Source organism: Triticum aestivum, chromosome 2D (genome assembly GCF_018294505.1).
Source record: "Triticum aestivum cultivar Chinese Spring chromosome 2D, IWGSC CS RefSeq v2.1, whole genome shotgun sequence".
Lineage (NCBI taxonomy): Eukaryota > Viridiplantae > Streptophyta > Magnoliopsida > Poales > Poaceae > Triticum > Triticum aestivum.
In genome coordinates, this window is record NC_057799.1 from 546,807,827 (window position 1) to 546,821,912 (window position 14,086).

Here is a 14,086-nt window from a genome sequence, read left to right on the forward strand (position 1 = left end):
AATTCCGAAAAGAATTATCACATTTTATTAAATAATCATGTCTATTTCAGTTTCAGTAAAAAATAGAAAACAATTTTAAAATCAAGTGCCAAATGTTTAACAAAAAACCATATCCGTTTTCATTACAAAAATGAAAACAAACTTCAGTGTCCATTCCATCACAATCAAATTCCTATTATTCATTAACTAATTCATTTTAATGTGTAATATCACTTTGAGTAATTTCAGCATCCAACTACAACTTCTTCGTATAGATCCATTTGAACATATATCCGTTCCAATTACTAGATCGCTTACATTTCAATACCTATTCATTTCAATCTATATATTGATTTGCATATGCATTTCAGCAAAGAAAGATATATTGAAATGTAGGGAGGGAGGGAAACTATAAACGCGACATAACTCCAGTTCAGTCCCTCATAAAAAAAGAAAGACGTGCGTACGCGGCCACGCGGGCTACGCCCATAGGTGCCCGGCCGACCTCCGCGGCGTCGCCAGCCCACATGCGCCTCCGCCGTCGCGCGCACCTGCTGTGTCCGGGCTGTCATTCTCCTCCTCCTCGATCGATTCCTTCCTATTCCTTCATTCATTCCCCCAACCGCCTCGTGATCAAAATTCTATATAAGCCTCGAAACAGGGACACACCGACTCATCACTGCGCCACCGGCCGTCCCTCTTTCAGCCGATCGACCCCTCCCATTTCATCGCACGACTCCTTTTACGAGCTTGATGGCCGTGAGCTCGAAGCAGGCCCATGCCTGCGTAGTGCTCGTGGTGCTCTGCATTGCCGCGCGGACGGCGGCGGCCTGGGGCAGAATCGACGACCGCCTGGAGGTGAACTGGGGCCGTGGCAGCCACGGGACGGTCTCGGCCGACGGCCAGGTCATCTCGCTGTCGCTCGACCGCAACTCCGGCTCCGGCTTCCGGTCCAGGGACACGTACCTCTACGCGCGCATCGACCTGCAGATCAAGCTCGCCCCCGGCAACTCCGCCGGCACAGTCACCACGTGCTACGTAAGATATAGCTGCCCATACCCTTTCTGAGGCTGGATCAATGTGCATTTTTTGGTTTGATCGCGAGCTCAGCTCATACATATCAGTGTAAATACTGCAGTTCCTGTCGGAGGGATCATGGGCGAACCATGACGAGATCGACCTGGAGTTCCTGGGCAACTCCACCGGCGAGCCGTACACGCTCCACACCAACGTCTACATCAACGGCACCGGCAGCAAGGAGCAGCAGTTCCACCTCTGGTTCGACCCCACCGCCGACTTCCACACCTACTCCATCGTCTGGACTCCCCTGCACCTCCTGTGAGCAGACCGAGTACCCACCCCATACAAATCGCGCATTGATCCCATCCATGGGTGACCAGATTAACTGACAGTCGACGCGAATTGCTCGCTTGATGCCGTGCAGTGTGCTGGTGGACGGCACGCCGATCCGGGAGCTGAAGAACCACGCGGACAGGGGCGTGGCGTACCCGTCGTGGCAGCGGATGCGGCTGTACGGGAGCCTGTGGAACGCCGAGGACTGGGCCACGCAGGGCGGCCGCGTCAAGACGGACTGGTCGCTGGCGCCCTTCGTCGCGCAGTACCGCAACTTCACCGCCACCACCTCGTCGCCGGGCGCCGGCGGAGGGTACTACGACCAGGAGATGGACGCGACGGCGCAGCAGGCCATGAAGTGGGCGCGGGACAAGTACATGGTGTACAACTACTGCGCGGACAGCGCGAGGTTCCCATACGGCTCGCCGCCCGAGTGCTACATGCCGTAGAGATCCGGTGATGCTTTCCATCGGCTGGACAACTACTTTGAGTGCAGAGTCGGTTACACTTACACATGCGTAGAGCAGAGACGACTATGACGATCCAGGGGAGGGTATACACATGCTAGCGTTGACCTCAATTCTTGTCAAGATTTGTTCATTCTTTTTTGTAAAAAATAAAGAAATCTTTGCTACATACATACGCAGATATGTTCATGCTATTGTCCATCTTATATTTAGGGCATGTTTGGTCGGTGAATACCTTTGTCATATGTTGCCACAGTATCCTTGGCGTCCCTTAGTTTCATTTCACTCTGGACGTTAGATTTATCTTAAGAGAAACTTTATGAACTTTAATCAATTTATTAATACTAAAACTATCAACATCTACAATACCAAATAAATAAAATAATAAAATATATTCCACAATAAATCTAATGATACCGATTTGGTACGTATTGAGAAAGTTCATTATTTTCTATAAACTTAGTCAAATTTTACCATATTTAACTTAAGATAAGCAAGATGGGCGGGTGGACTTGGCATCCCTAACCTCAAATGGCTCAACATTGCCATGCAGGCAAGATGGCCTTGACTCAAAAGAGTGGATCCAACTAGACCTTGGGTGGAGTTTGATATTACAGTTCCTAAAAGATCGATGCAACTATTCCAGGCAGCCACCCACGCGATGGCAGGGAACGGAGAAAACACACTGTTTTCGGAGGATAGATGGGTGGATGGCTTCAGGGTGGAGGAATTGCCACCAACAATTTACGGAACGGTACGGAAAGGATTACGCTGCGCACGTACAGTCGGCCAAGGGATGAGGAACGGAGCTTGGGCGTTGGACATAGGACGGAGGTAACAAGTCAGATGCTCCATGAATACCTGAGGCTATGGGAGCGACTAGCGGTGGTTCAGCTACACCCAGATGCTATTGATACAATACGGTGGACATGGGAGGAAAGTGGATCCTTCTCCACGAGATCAACATATAAAGCGAAATTCTGGGCGAAGGAAACAATACGAACAACAAAGTTCACTTGGAAGTCCAAGGCACCATTGCAATGCCGTTTTTTTGTTTGGCTCGCATTACAGAACAGATGTTGGACCTCAGACAGGTTGGCAAGTCGGGGTTTGGATCATCAGGAAGCATGCCCCTTATGCGATCAAGATGAAGAAAGTATCTCACTGGTGCGCGTCGGTGCTATACAAACGGTTTTTAACCCCTTTCCGCGACGGCATTTGGAACCGTCGCCTAGTGAGTGACGGCGATAGGGGGGTCCTTCCCAAACGACCCAAAAACCGTCAGGGATATGCCCTCCTGGCACACACGCTCGGCAAAATGAGTTCGTGTGCGACCGGCGAGCGCTCAAATACGGAAATACGTACAGTAGAGCTAAAAAATACAATTATATAAGCGAAATTGTTTCCGGTCAGAAGTACATCCCACACGGTCAGTCCCTGCTAAACGTTTTCATTCATATGTACATCCCACACAGTCGCTCCAAGGAAGCCGTCGCCGTAGAACGTGTCCTTCAGAAATGATAAAATGGGCTCGATGGCGTATAAAGCTCGCAAATCCTTGACCGCTTGGCGGAGGAGATCAGCGGCAGGGCCGTCGAAGAGATCAACAGCGGTTGAACCATAGGGGTTGGGGATGGACCACTTAGCCTGTGACATGGCCCGCGTGAAGCCATCGCTGTGGACGAGCTTGATGTCGTAGCCAGCTTTCCCGAGATACAGTAATCCGCTAGCCCGCTGACATGACGGCTTCGGCATGGCAACGTAGTCAACATCTTCGCCGGCTTCCGTGGCGACGTGTTGCTCCGGGATCGACGAGTCGGGGCGAACGACGGCCACCTCACCAACGTCCGCCGGAGAGGCCATGATAAACCTCTTCTTGGCCGAACGCTCGTCGGGCTCCCCGGGATACGTAGTCGAGCTTAGGCTGTGACATTCTGGAGTAGGGGATGTCGATCTGGCGGGGAGGGACACCGCAGGCCTCATCTAAAAACACAGGGGAGTGGGGCGATGGTATGGGAATCGCTGGGTAACCTGAACTTATAATCTAAGCTAGGAGGAACGGGCATACCGGCAGGGGTTGGCGGCGGCGGCAGCGGCCGTGAGCTAGGGTTTGAGGGGAGGAGGGGCGGACGGGGGACTATGGAGGGGGAGGGGGTGGGCGGGGGACTGTGGAGGGGGGGTGGTGTTTGAGGATACGCCGCGGCTACTGAAAATTTTAGTAATGGTGGGTGGAGATGGTGGTGGACGAGGGAGGGCGACGGTTCAAATGCCTCAGCTACTGTAATTTTACTATAAGGTCGGTGCTGGAGGAGTGTGTGCGATGGTTGAAGTACGACGACTCCTAAAATTTGGGTAAAGGAATTGATGCGGGGCGGGAGTGCCCAAAATCGCGCACGGTCCAATAACAATATGCATGTATGATAATAAGGAAAAGTGGCGCGGAACCGCCGATTTTTGCGACGCTCAAGGCGGGTAGTTTGTTTTTTATATTTCTAGCTAGCTGGTCTATCACACACGGTTCGTCCTAATTTCCAAATAAACTTGCCCACCTTTAGCTTGCACAGGTGGTGGTTTTACAGCGCACTTGCATCGCACACGGTTAAGGCAGTACCTCCACCCTTTGCTCGCGCTTGCGCGGTCGTGGTGATTTCAGTGCACTTGCATCGCATACGGTTGAGCCAGTACCTCCACGCCTTTTCTCGCACTTGCGCGGTTGTGGTGATTTCAGCGCACTTGCATCGCACACGGTTGAGCCAGTACCTCCACCTTAATTTGCTCACGCTTGCGCGGTCGTGGTGATTTCAGCGCACTTGCATCGCACACGGTTGAGCCAGTACATCCACCTTAATTTGCTCGCGCTTGCGCAGGCGTGGTGATTCACAACACACTTGTATCACACACGGTTAAGATATTATACCCGTGTCTCATCAGAGTCTTTGCAGCAAAAAATAACGTTAGAGAGGGTCAAAAGACAGCCACACCAGCATGTGGCCCAAATATATATGAGTGAAAAGGGTGGTTTGTGATGTTCAAAATTCCAATGCACAACTTTGACCGCGCGGGCCCATGGTTGGGCGCGTAGTTGAAGATCGATGAGAGGGGCCAGAACTCAAGAACCACCTAGAAGTGGCCAAATATATGTAGGAATATTGGGAATGTTTGAAACTTTAAATACACAATGCATAACTTTGGTGGCACCTGCCTCGCAAACCCGAAAGAATCCTTGGATATATATATATATATATATATATATATATATATATATATATATATATATAATATAGGGTGGGTCTATTATGATAACACCCCTTAAGAGTCTTATTCTACACATCAGTTTCTTATTCTGCACACACTCAGAACAAACGCAGAAACAAAACCCACCACTCCTCCCATGACCCCCCGACCCACCAATCTTCAACCTCCACCCCCCACCAGAGCCGGCGCCCCATCCCACCACCACCTTCCCCGCCGCCCACCACCACCTTCCCCGCCGCCCACCACCACCTTCCCCTCCGCCCACCACCACCTTACCCTCCGCCCACCACCACCTTACCCACCTTCTTCCCCGCTCGCCACCATGTCCCACGCCCAACCTCTCTCTCCACCTTCTGCCGCCACCACACCCGAAACCGCCGCCGCCCCTGGAACCCTTCCTCCTCCCACCTTCTTCCCTGCGCATGGCGCACCACCGCCCCGGCCGCTGCCGCCCCGACCCAACCACATCTGGCGGAGTACGCGCCGGATCCGCCGATGGGGAGGGCCGTCGCGACCTTATATCCCCTCCAGATGGCCTTCTTGCGCCGACTAGCTGCCGACGATTTGGCCAGCGCCGATTGAGGGAGTCCTGGATTAGGGGGTCCTCGGACTGCCGGACTATATACTTTGGCCGGACTGTTGGACTATGAAGATACAAGATTCAAGACTTTGTCCCGTGTCCGGATGGGACTCTCCTTTGCGTGGAAGGCAAGCTTGGCAATTCGGATATGTAGATCTCCTCCCTTGCAAACGACTCTGTGTAACCCTAGCCCCCTCCGATGTCTATATAAACCGGAGGGTGTAGTCCGTTGGACAACAACAATCATAATCATAGGCTAGCTTCTAGGGTTTAGCCTCTACGATCTCGTGGTAGATCAACTCTTGTAATACTCATATCATTAAGATCAATCAAGCAGGAAGTAGGGTATTACCTCCATCGAGAGGGCCCCAACCTGGGTAAACATTGTGTCCCCCGCCTCCTGTTACCATCCGCCTTAGACGCACAGTTCGGGACCCCCTACCCGAGCCGCCGGTTTTGACACCGACATTGGTGCTTTCATTGAGTTCCACTGTGTCGTCACCATAAGGCTTGATGGCTCCTTCGATCATCGGCAACGATGCGACCCAGGGTGAGGTTTTTCTCCCCGGACAGATCTTCGTATTCGGCGGTTTCGCACTGCGGGCCAACTCGCTTGGCCATCTGGAGCAGATCGAGAGCTACGCCCCTGGCCGTCAGGTCAGGTTTGGAAGCTTAAACTATACTGCCGACATCCGGGAGACTTGATCTTTGACGGATTCGAGCCCATGTCAGGTGCGCTGCACAGTCACGACGAGCATGACTTAGCTCTGCTGTCGGACGGTGTTCAGGAGATCACACCTGTGGCTACTCCGGCCCTCAATCCGGAGCAGATTGCGCCGTCCGAGGACAGGTGGATGGACCCTGCCACGGAGGCCGCACACTAAGTGGCGATAGAGCCGAATACTGACTTCACCTCCTATGAGACCTGTGTTGCCGGGCTCTTGGATTCGTCCCCGGCCACGGGCTCCGAACCGCCTGCGTCAGTGCCTATCGAATCTGATTGGGCACCGATCATGGAGTTTTCCTCCGCGGATATCTTTCAGCACTAGCCCCTGGGCGATGTGCTAAATTCATTAAGGTCTCTCTCCTTGTCAGGAGACCCTTGGCCGAACTGTGTCCGTCTTGAGTGGGAAGCGAACGACGAGGAAATTCTGGACTCGGTTCCTAACTAAAAAGAACCAAATTGTCGACTGTCCGGATGCCGAAGCCCTAGCGGCCTTTAAACATAACATCCATGACGAGTGGCTCGCCCGACATCTCGGCCAAGAGAAGCCAGAATCCATGGGAGCCCTCACGACACTCATGACCCGCTTTTGCGCGGGTGAAGATAGCTGGTTGGCCCGTAGCAACAACACAACAAGCAACCTTGGCACATCAGAGGCCAGAGATAGCAACGGCAAACCCCGACGCAACAAACACAAGCGCCGCAAACATGGTGAAAATGCCGAAGATACGGCAGTCCATGCCGGATTTAGTGGCTCTAAGTCCAGTCAGCGGAATGGGCCACTCAAAAATGACAATTCGGGTCCGTCCAGTCTGGACCGCATACTCGACCGCCCATGCCAAATTCATGGCACCCCGGGAACACCAGCCAATCATACCAACAGAAAATGCTGGGTCTTCAAACAAGCCGGTAGGTTAGGCGCCAAAAACAAAGATAAGGGGTCTCAAATCGATGATGGCGACGAGGAGCCCAGACCACCCAGTACAGGAGGGCAAAAGAAATTTCCCCCACAAATCCAAACGGTGAACGTGGTAAACGGCACCCACACTCCCAGCCCGGACTGGAGGCGCACACTTAGGGATATCGAATTAATGGAACCAGTCGTCCCACAATATAAACTCAGGCCGATCACCTTCAACCGCACGGATCGTCCGGTTAACACCAATCAGGGCAATCCAGCCGCACTAGTCCTCGACCCAATAATTAACGGGTTCCACCTCACACGAGTCCTTATGGACGGAGGCAGCAGTCTAAACCTGCTTTACCAGGACACCACGCGCAAGATGGGCATCGATCATTCGGTGATCAAACCCACTAAAACCACCTTCAGAGGTATTATACCAGGTGTGGAGGCCAGCTGTACAGGCTCCATCGCCCTTGAGGTAGTCTTCGGATCACCAGACAATTACCGTGTCAAAGAGTTAATCTACGACATCATCCCCTTTCGCAGTGATTATCAGGCACTGCTCGGACGAACCGCGTTCGCTCGATTCAACGCGGTGCCACATTATGCCTACCATAAGCTCAAGATGCCCGGTCCGTGCGGCGTCATCACAGTTAATGGCAAGGCCGAACTTTCCCTCGGTACCAAAGAGTATACCGCTGCTTTAACATCAGAAGCAACGAGAGGCACCTTTCAATCGAACCTCGAGTCGACGACCAGGCTCCCGGACACCGCCAAAGGACTCCGAACTACTTCGCGGTAGAATAAAAAGGCTCGTCCAGAGCTCAATTAAAAACACCCCAGCGAAGGCCAGGACAGGCCACATACCGCGGCTCAACCGCTCTGCGGCACACAAGCATTTCTTACATTTTCCTTGCAGGTTCAACTTTGCGTAGACCAGGACTGGCGATATGGAAGCAGCTCGAACGCGCAAGGGAATCCTTAGATATTCCCCGCGATGACCATCCGACTATACTCCGGATCCGCACACAGCTTCTTCCCCCCTGGTCTCAGCAGGTTCCACAGTCATATTTCTTTTTTATCACATTACCTGTACTCATACGCATCAACGTACTATTCAAATACAATATGTGGATTTATACGACGCTTATCTCTTGATATTTCTTATTGAAATTCTTTTGTCAAATGGCATCCGTACACTGCGATATGCCTTAAATATGCCAGGGGCTTCGTTTTCACCCATAATACGGCAATAAAGTCCGAACACCTTCATGGATGTTCGGCACCCCGAACTTATAGCATTATATGCATCAGCTCTGAATCATGTCTTGGGTCAAATGTTGGGTTTGCCCGGCTCCCATGTTTTGCTACCTTACGTTCCGCTATATCGGCTAAGGCGGCACAGGGAGAACTACTGCAATTGTGTCCCGGTTCTTCCGGACGAGCACCTCAGTAGAGAAAGCCAAAAACTGACTGTCATGATACGGCGAGAGCTGGTCAGCTGTTCGAGAGGTTGTAAAATCTTTAAGGATTTCTCCCGCATAATGCCATAACCAATGCAGCGTGCGATGGATCGGTTTTTCTTCCGATCAGGTGCTTATAAGAGCCCCTCGTGCGGTCTTCCGAACACCAGGGGCTGCGCCTACCTTCATTTCCTAAAGCTCCTATGGCTAAGTGATAAAGCCCTATAGTCCGATTGCCTGGTTCGTTGTGCTGAACACCTCCTTCGAAGGACCCAAAACTGGGATAAAGAGTGATCAGGTTTATCCCGAACACCCCCGTACTTCCTACGTGGGGGCAGAAGCCGACGACTGGCCAACTCTCAGGATTAATATATAAAACGACCGCGCAGGAGGATAAACTTTTATATAACAGGCAATAAATAATAGAAATGACCGTGTTCAACATTACAAAGGACAACATGATTGTATTCATGGAAATATAATGTCCTTGGTGCATTGCTCCGCCGCAAGACAGGATCCTTTCAGGACACTTTCATAATATAATTCGGGCTTGCGGTCCTCCTTCCCCTCTGGCGGTCCCTCGGTCATCAGCTTTTCAGCATCCATCTTCCCCCAATGCACCTTTGCACGGGCGAAGGCCATTCGCGCACCCTCTATACAGACCGACCGCTTGATGATGTCAAGTCGAGGGCAGGCACTCACAAGCCGCTTCACGAGCCCGAAGTAGCTGCTTGGAATCGGCTCGGCGGGCCATTGCCGGATAATCAAATCCTTCATGGCTAGTTCGGCCGCCCTATGCAGTTCGATCAGCTGTTTCAGTTGGTCGGTGAAAGGCACCGGATAGTTCGGCGCTAGATACTGCGACCAGAAGAGCTTATCCGCAGTGTTCCTTTCTTCGGCTCGGTAGAATTGGGCGGCATCCGATATGCTGCGGGGCAGTTCCGTAAACACCCCTGAAGAAATCCGAACTCAAAATTAGAAACATGATTTTCTCCTCAAATACTTGATTTACATGGAAAAGAGCCTTACCCGCTGCGATCTTCCTCGCCTCTTGGATCTCCTGCAGGGCGCCTTGGGTTTCCCCCTGGGCATCGCGCGCGGCCTGATGAGCCCTGGTGAGTTCGGATTCTTTCTCTATTAAACTCTGCTCCAAGGTCTCGCATTTCTTAACGGCATCTTGAAGCTTTTGCTCAGCTTCAATAACCCTGGCCTCATGCTTCTCACGAAGAGCCTGCTCTCGGTTGCCTTTTATTCGGCCTCGGCCACAGCCTTCTTAAGAGCCTCGACTTCGGTCATCGTCCCTAGCGAATATCATGGAACATATTTTATCATACTGAAAATTCGTTCACACTGAACGCGAACAAGGCATGCGCATACCTTGTGAAAGATCGTGGATGCCGCCTAGAGGGGGGTGAATAGGCGCTTTAAAATAATTACGGTTAAGGCTTGAACAAATGCGGAATAAACCTAGCGGTTAATTTGCCAAGCACAAAACCTACAACAACTAGGCTCACCTATGTGCACCAACAACTTATGCTAAGCAAGACAAACTACTAGGTGAAAGCAAGATATATGACAAGAAACAATATGGCTATCACAAAGTAAAGTGCATAAGTAAAGAGCTCGGGTAAGAGATAACCGAGGCACGCGGAGACGATGATGTATCCCGAAGTTCACACCCTTGCGGATGCTAATCTCCGTTTGGAACGGTGTGGAGGCACAATGCTCCCCAAGAAGCCACTAGGGCCACCGTAATCTCCTCACGCCCTCGCGCAATGCAAGATGCTGTGATTCCACTAAGGGACCCTTGAGGGCGGTCACCGAACCCGTACAAATGGCAACCCTTGGGGGCGGTCTCCAAACTCGTACACTTTGGCAACCCTTGGGGGCGGTCACCGGTACCCGTCAAATTGCTCAGGGCGATCTCCACAACCTAATTGGAGACCACGACGCTTGCCCGGAGCTTTACACCACAATGATTGACCTCCGAACACCACCAACCGTCTAGGGCGCCCAAGCACCCAAGAGGAACAAGCTCAAGGGTACCAAGCACCCAAGAGTAATAAGCTTCTCAACTTGTAACTTCCACGCATCACCGTGGAGAACTCAAACCGATGCACCAAATGCAATGTCAAGGGCACACGGAGTGCCCAAGTCCTTCTCTCTCAAATCCCACTGAAGCAACTAATTCTAGGGAGGAAAATGAGAGGAAGAACAAGAAGGAGAACACCAAGAACTCCAAGATCTAGATCCAAGGGGTTCCCCTCACATAGAGGAGAAAGTGATTGGTGGAAATGTGGATCTAGATCTCCTCTCTCTTTTCCCTCAAAAACTAGCAAGAATCCATGGAGGGATTGAGAGTTAGCAAGCTCGAAGAAGGTCAACAATGGAGGAAGAACACGAGCTCAAAGGATAAGGTTCATTGGGGAAGAAGACCCCCTTTTATAGGTGGGGAAAAATCTAACCGTTATGGTCACAGCCCGCACCGAGTGGTACTACCGCTCCAAGGAGTGGTACTACCGCTAGGGCGGTAGTAGCCCTTTGAAACACAACAGTGAGGAGGCAAAAAAGCCAGAAGAACCGTCGGAGCGGTAGTACCGCTTGACCTCACGGTACTACCGCTAGGGGTAGCGGTACTACTGCTAAGGGTAGTGGTACTATTGCTTGCGAGCGGTACTAAAAAATTACATCCGTGCCTACCACCGCTGGACTTGTGACGAGTTTTTGGTCCCGAGCGGAACTAGCCACGGAAGTAGCCGCGGTAGTACTGCTCCAAGTGGTAGTACCGCTCCCAAGAGCGGTAGTAAAAAATTACATCCGCTCATGTCCGCGGTAGTACCGCTGCAGCCTTTTTAGAACACCAAAACTGACACAACTTCTGCAAACGGACTCCGAATTCGACGAAACTAAGTTTGTTGGAAAGCTAGCGACAAGGGCTAACACAATCTTGATAGAAATACCAATAAGAAGAAAATGATAAAAGGCCCAAAAGAAAATGGTGAGAACCCTTCCTCGGATATGACCGGTAAAACCTCCAACATCGAAAACATTATAGAAGACGCATGCAAACTCCGTTTTCGATGAACTCAAGCTTGTCATCAAGATGACCATAAGCTCTAAGACTCACAAAGAGAACCAAACAAGAACCAAGAAACATGATGCAAGGATGCAATGGTTTGGGCTCTCGACGAACGATACAATCAAGCTACTCACTTGAGAGCCCCCCTTGATAGTACGGCTATCGATCCTATAACCCGGTCTCCCAACTACCACCATGAGACCGGTAAAATAGAAAACCTATCAAGGGCAAACCTTTGCCTTTCACATGGTCCACCTGAGCTAGATGATGACGATCTTGACTCCCTCAAGTTGGACCACCTTTCTTGATTGCGTTGGCTCGATGAAGACTAGATGATTACTCCCCCATAGTCCACTATGGGCGAGCCACTCTTCGACACATATTCGTCCATTGTCACCACAATGGACGACAAGCTTCAAGCACTTGATCTCTTCGTGATGCTCCACTTGAACTTGCACACGGCAATCTTGATGACGATCACCACTTGATGTCATCCTCTCCATGGGTTGATTGATATCTTCCTCTTGACGCAAGCCCATGAACACGTACCTAACCCCACATAGAACTCTCACATAGACCATGGGTTAGTACACAAAGCACAATGGACAATGCTTACCATACCATGGGATCACTTGATCCCTCTCGGTACATCTTCTACGCTTTGTGAGTTGATCAACTTGATTCACTCTTGACTTAGTCTTGATCAACCTAGAATCTTTCCAACTCTCTTCATTTGGAAGATATCTTGAAGGTAAACATGAATGATCACACAATCTTCTTCTTCAAGACATGCTTGCAATAAGCTCAACTCTCACATGACCAATCTTTGGATAATTCCTTAATAGCACCTTGGTCAACACAAACTCTCCTTGAAACCAACACATGTACTCCAATAAAAGCCTATGGACAAAACCTTCAAATATAACTCAAGGCGACCATTAGTCCATGGAGATTGTCGTCAATTACCAAAACCAAACATGGGGGCACCATATGTTCTTTCAATCTCCCCCATTTTGGTAATTGATGACAATCACTTTCAAGAGAGTTTATATAAGGAATTATGCATCACCATGCAATGCAACAACCAATGATGCATGAGTAAGAGATGCAAATGCTTAGGAACAAAACCAAAGCAAGAGGAGAGAATTCTCTAAACTTCTCCACAAAACTCTCTGAAACTTCTCCCCCATTGGCATCGATTGCCAAATGGGAGAAAAGCTTAGAAGGCCAATATAAATTGTGTTCCTCCATAATTTGTGTATTTCTCAACAAGAGAGTGGAATGCAATACACAAGTTTGATGGTAAATACTAGGAGGAAAACAAACTATATTTAGGCCCAAAGTTTACAAAAGAAAGATATGCCACAAAGACATAAGAAAGAGAGAAACAAGCAAACAAGCAATCAAAAGATACCAATTGAAGCAAGCAATCAACGGATATCAATTGAGCCAACTAGACCAATGATCCTATGTGCCAAATGAATGAAATAAATTATGATATGAGCAAAGGAGTGTTCTAGAGAAACTAGAGAAGCTCCCCATGATTTGTGCACAATTTAGTTTTGTAACTGGATACAACGAGCACAAAATAGGATCGTCACTCCCTCAAGATCAATAGAACCTCACGACAAGTGCAAGAGAGCAACAGAGTGTTCTAAAGACACTAGTGAAGCTCTCCATGATTTGTGCACTTCTTACAATATTTGCATTAGGATACCGAGTGCACAAAATAGGATCATCACTCCCCGAAAATCAATAGAAACTCACAACAAGTGCAAGTGAGCATATAGGAAACAAAGCCTAGCACTTGCAACAAACAAATGGTTGAGCAACATATAAAAGAGGCAACTTAAGAGTAGGCTCAACCAAAATGATGTGTGTGAGTCATGGCAAAGCACTTGAGAAGACTAATGTAAGAATGAGCATTAAGCATCAACATAGTCTTGAATAGTGGAGATACAAGGTGCATGACATGTCCTCCCCACACACACCAAGCAAAAGGGTTCACAAGCACACTAAAAATGCAAAATGAATAACCAACACTTGTGACAACCCATGGTGAAGATAGAAGATAAAAGCCTCATCAAGACGAGGGATACCAATTAAGATGGCAAAAGCCTCGTAGAGATAAGCATGATGAAAATAATCTTCACCACACAGGAGTGCATCAAGATGCAACGAGATAAGACATGCACTCAAGGAAAAAGTTTTCATGGAGCCACCAAAGAAATAACAAGAAAGACAAGGTGGACGTGAAAGAAAGGATATTATCTAGAGATGTA

General features: G+C 49.7%; 1 protein-coding gene across 1 annotated transcript; it reads left to right on the forward strand.

Moving 5' to 3' along the window:
• Positions 1–459: 459 nt before the first annotated feature.
• Positions 460–1,988, forward strand: LOC123049896 (xyloglucan endotransglucosylase/hydrolase protein 24). Its single transcript, XM_044472754.1, has 3 exons — positions 460–1,017; positions 1,118–1,317; positions 1,424–1,988. Exons 1-3 carry the CDS (start codon positions 733–735, stop codon positions 1,779–1,781), a joined length of 843 nt encoding a protein of 280 aa, XP_044328689.1. The 5' UTR covers positions 460–732; the 3' UTR covers positions 1,782–1,988.
• The last annotated feature ends 12,098 nt before the right edge of the window (positions 1,989–14,086 follow it).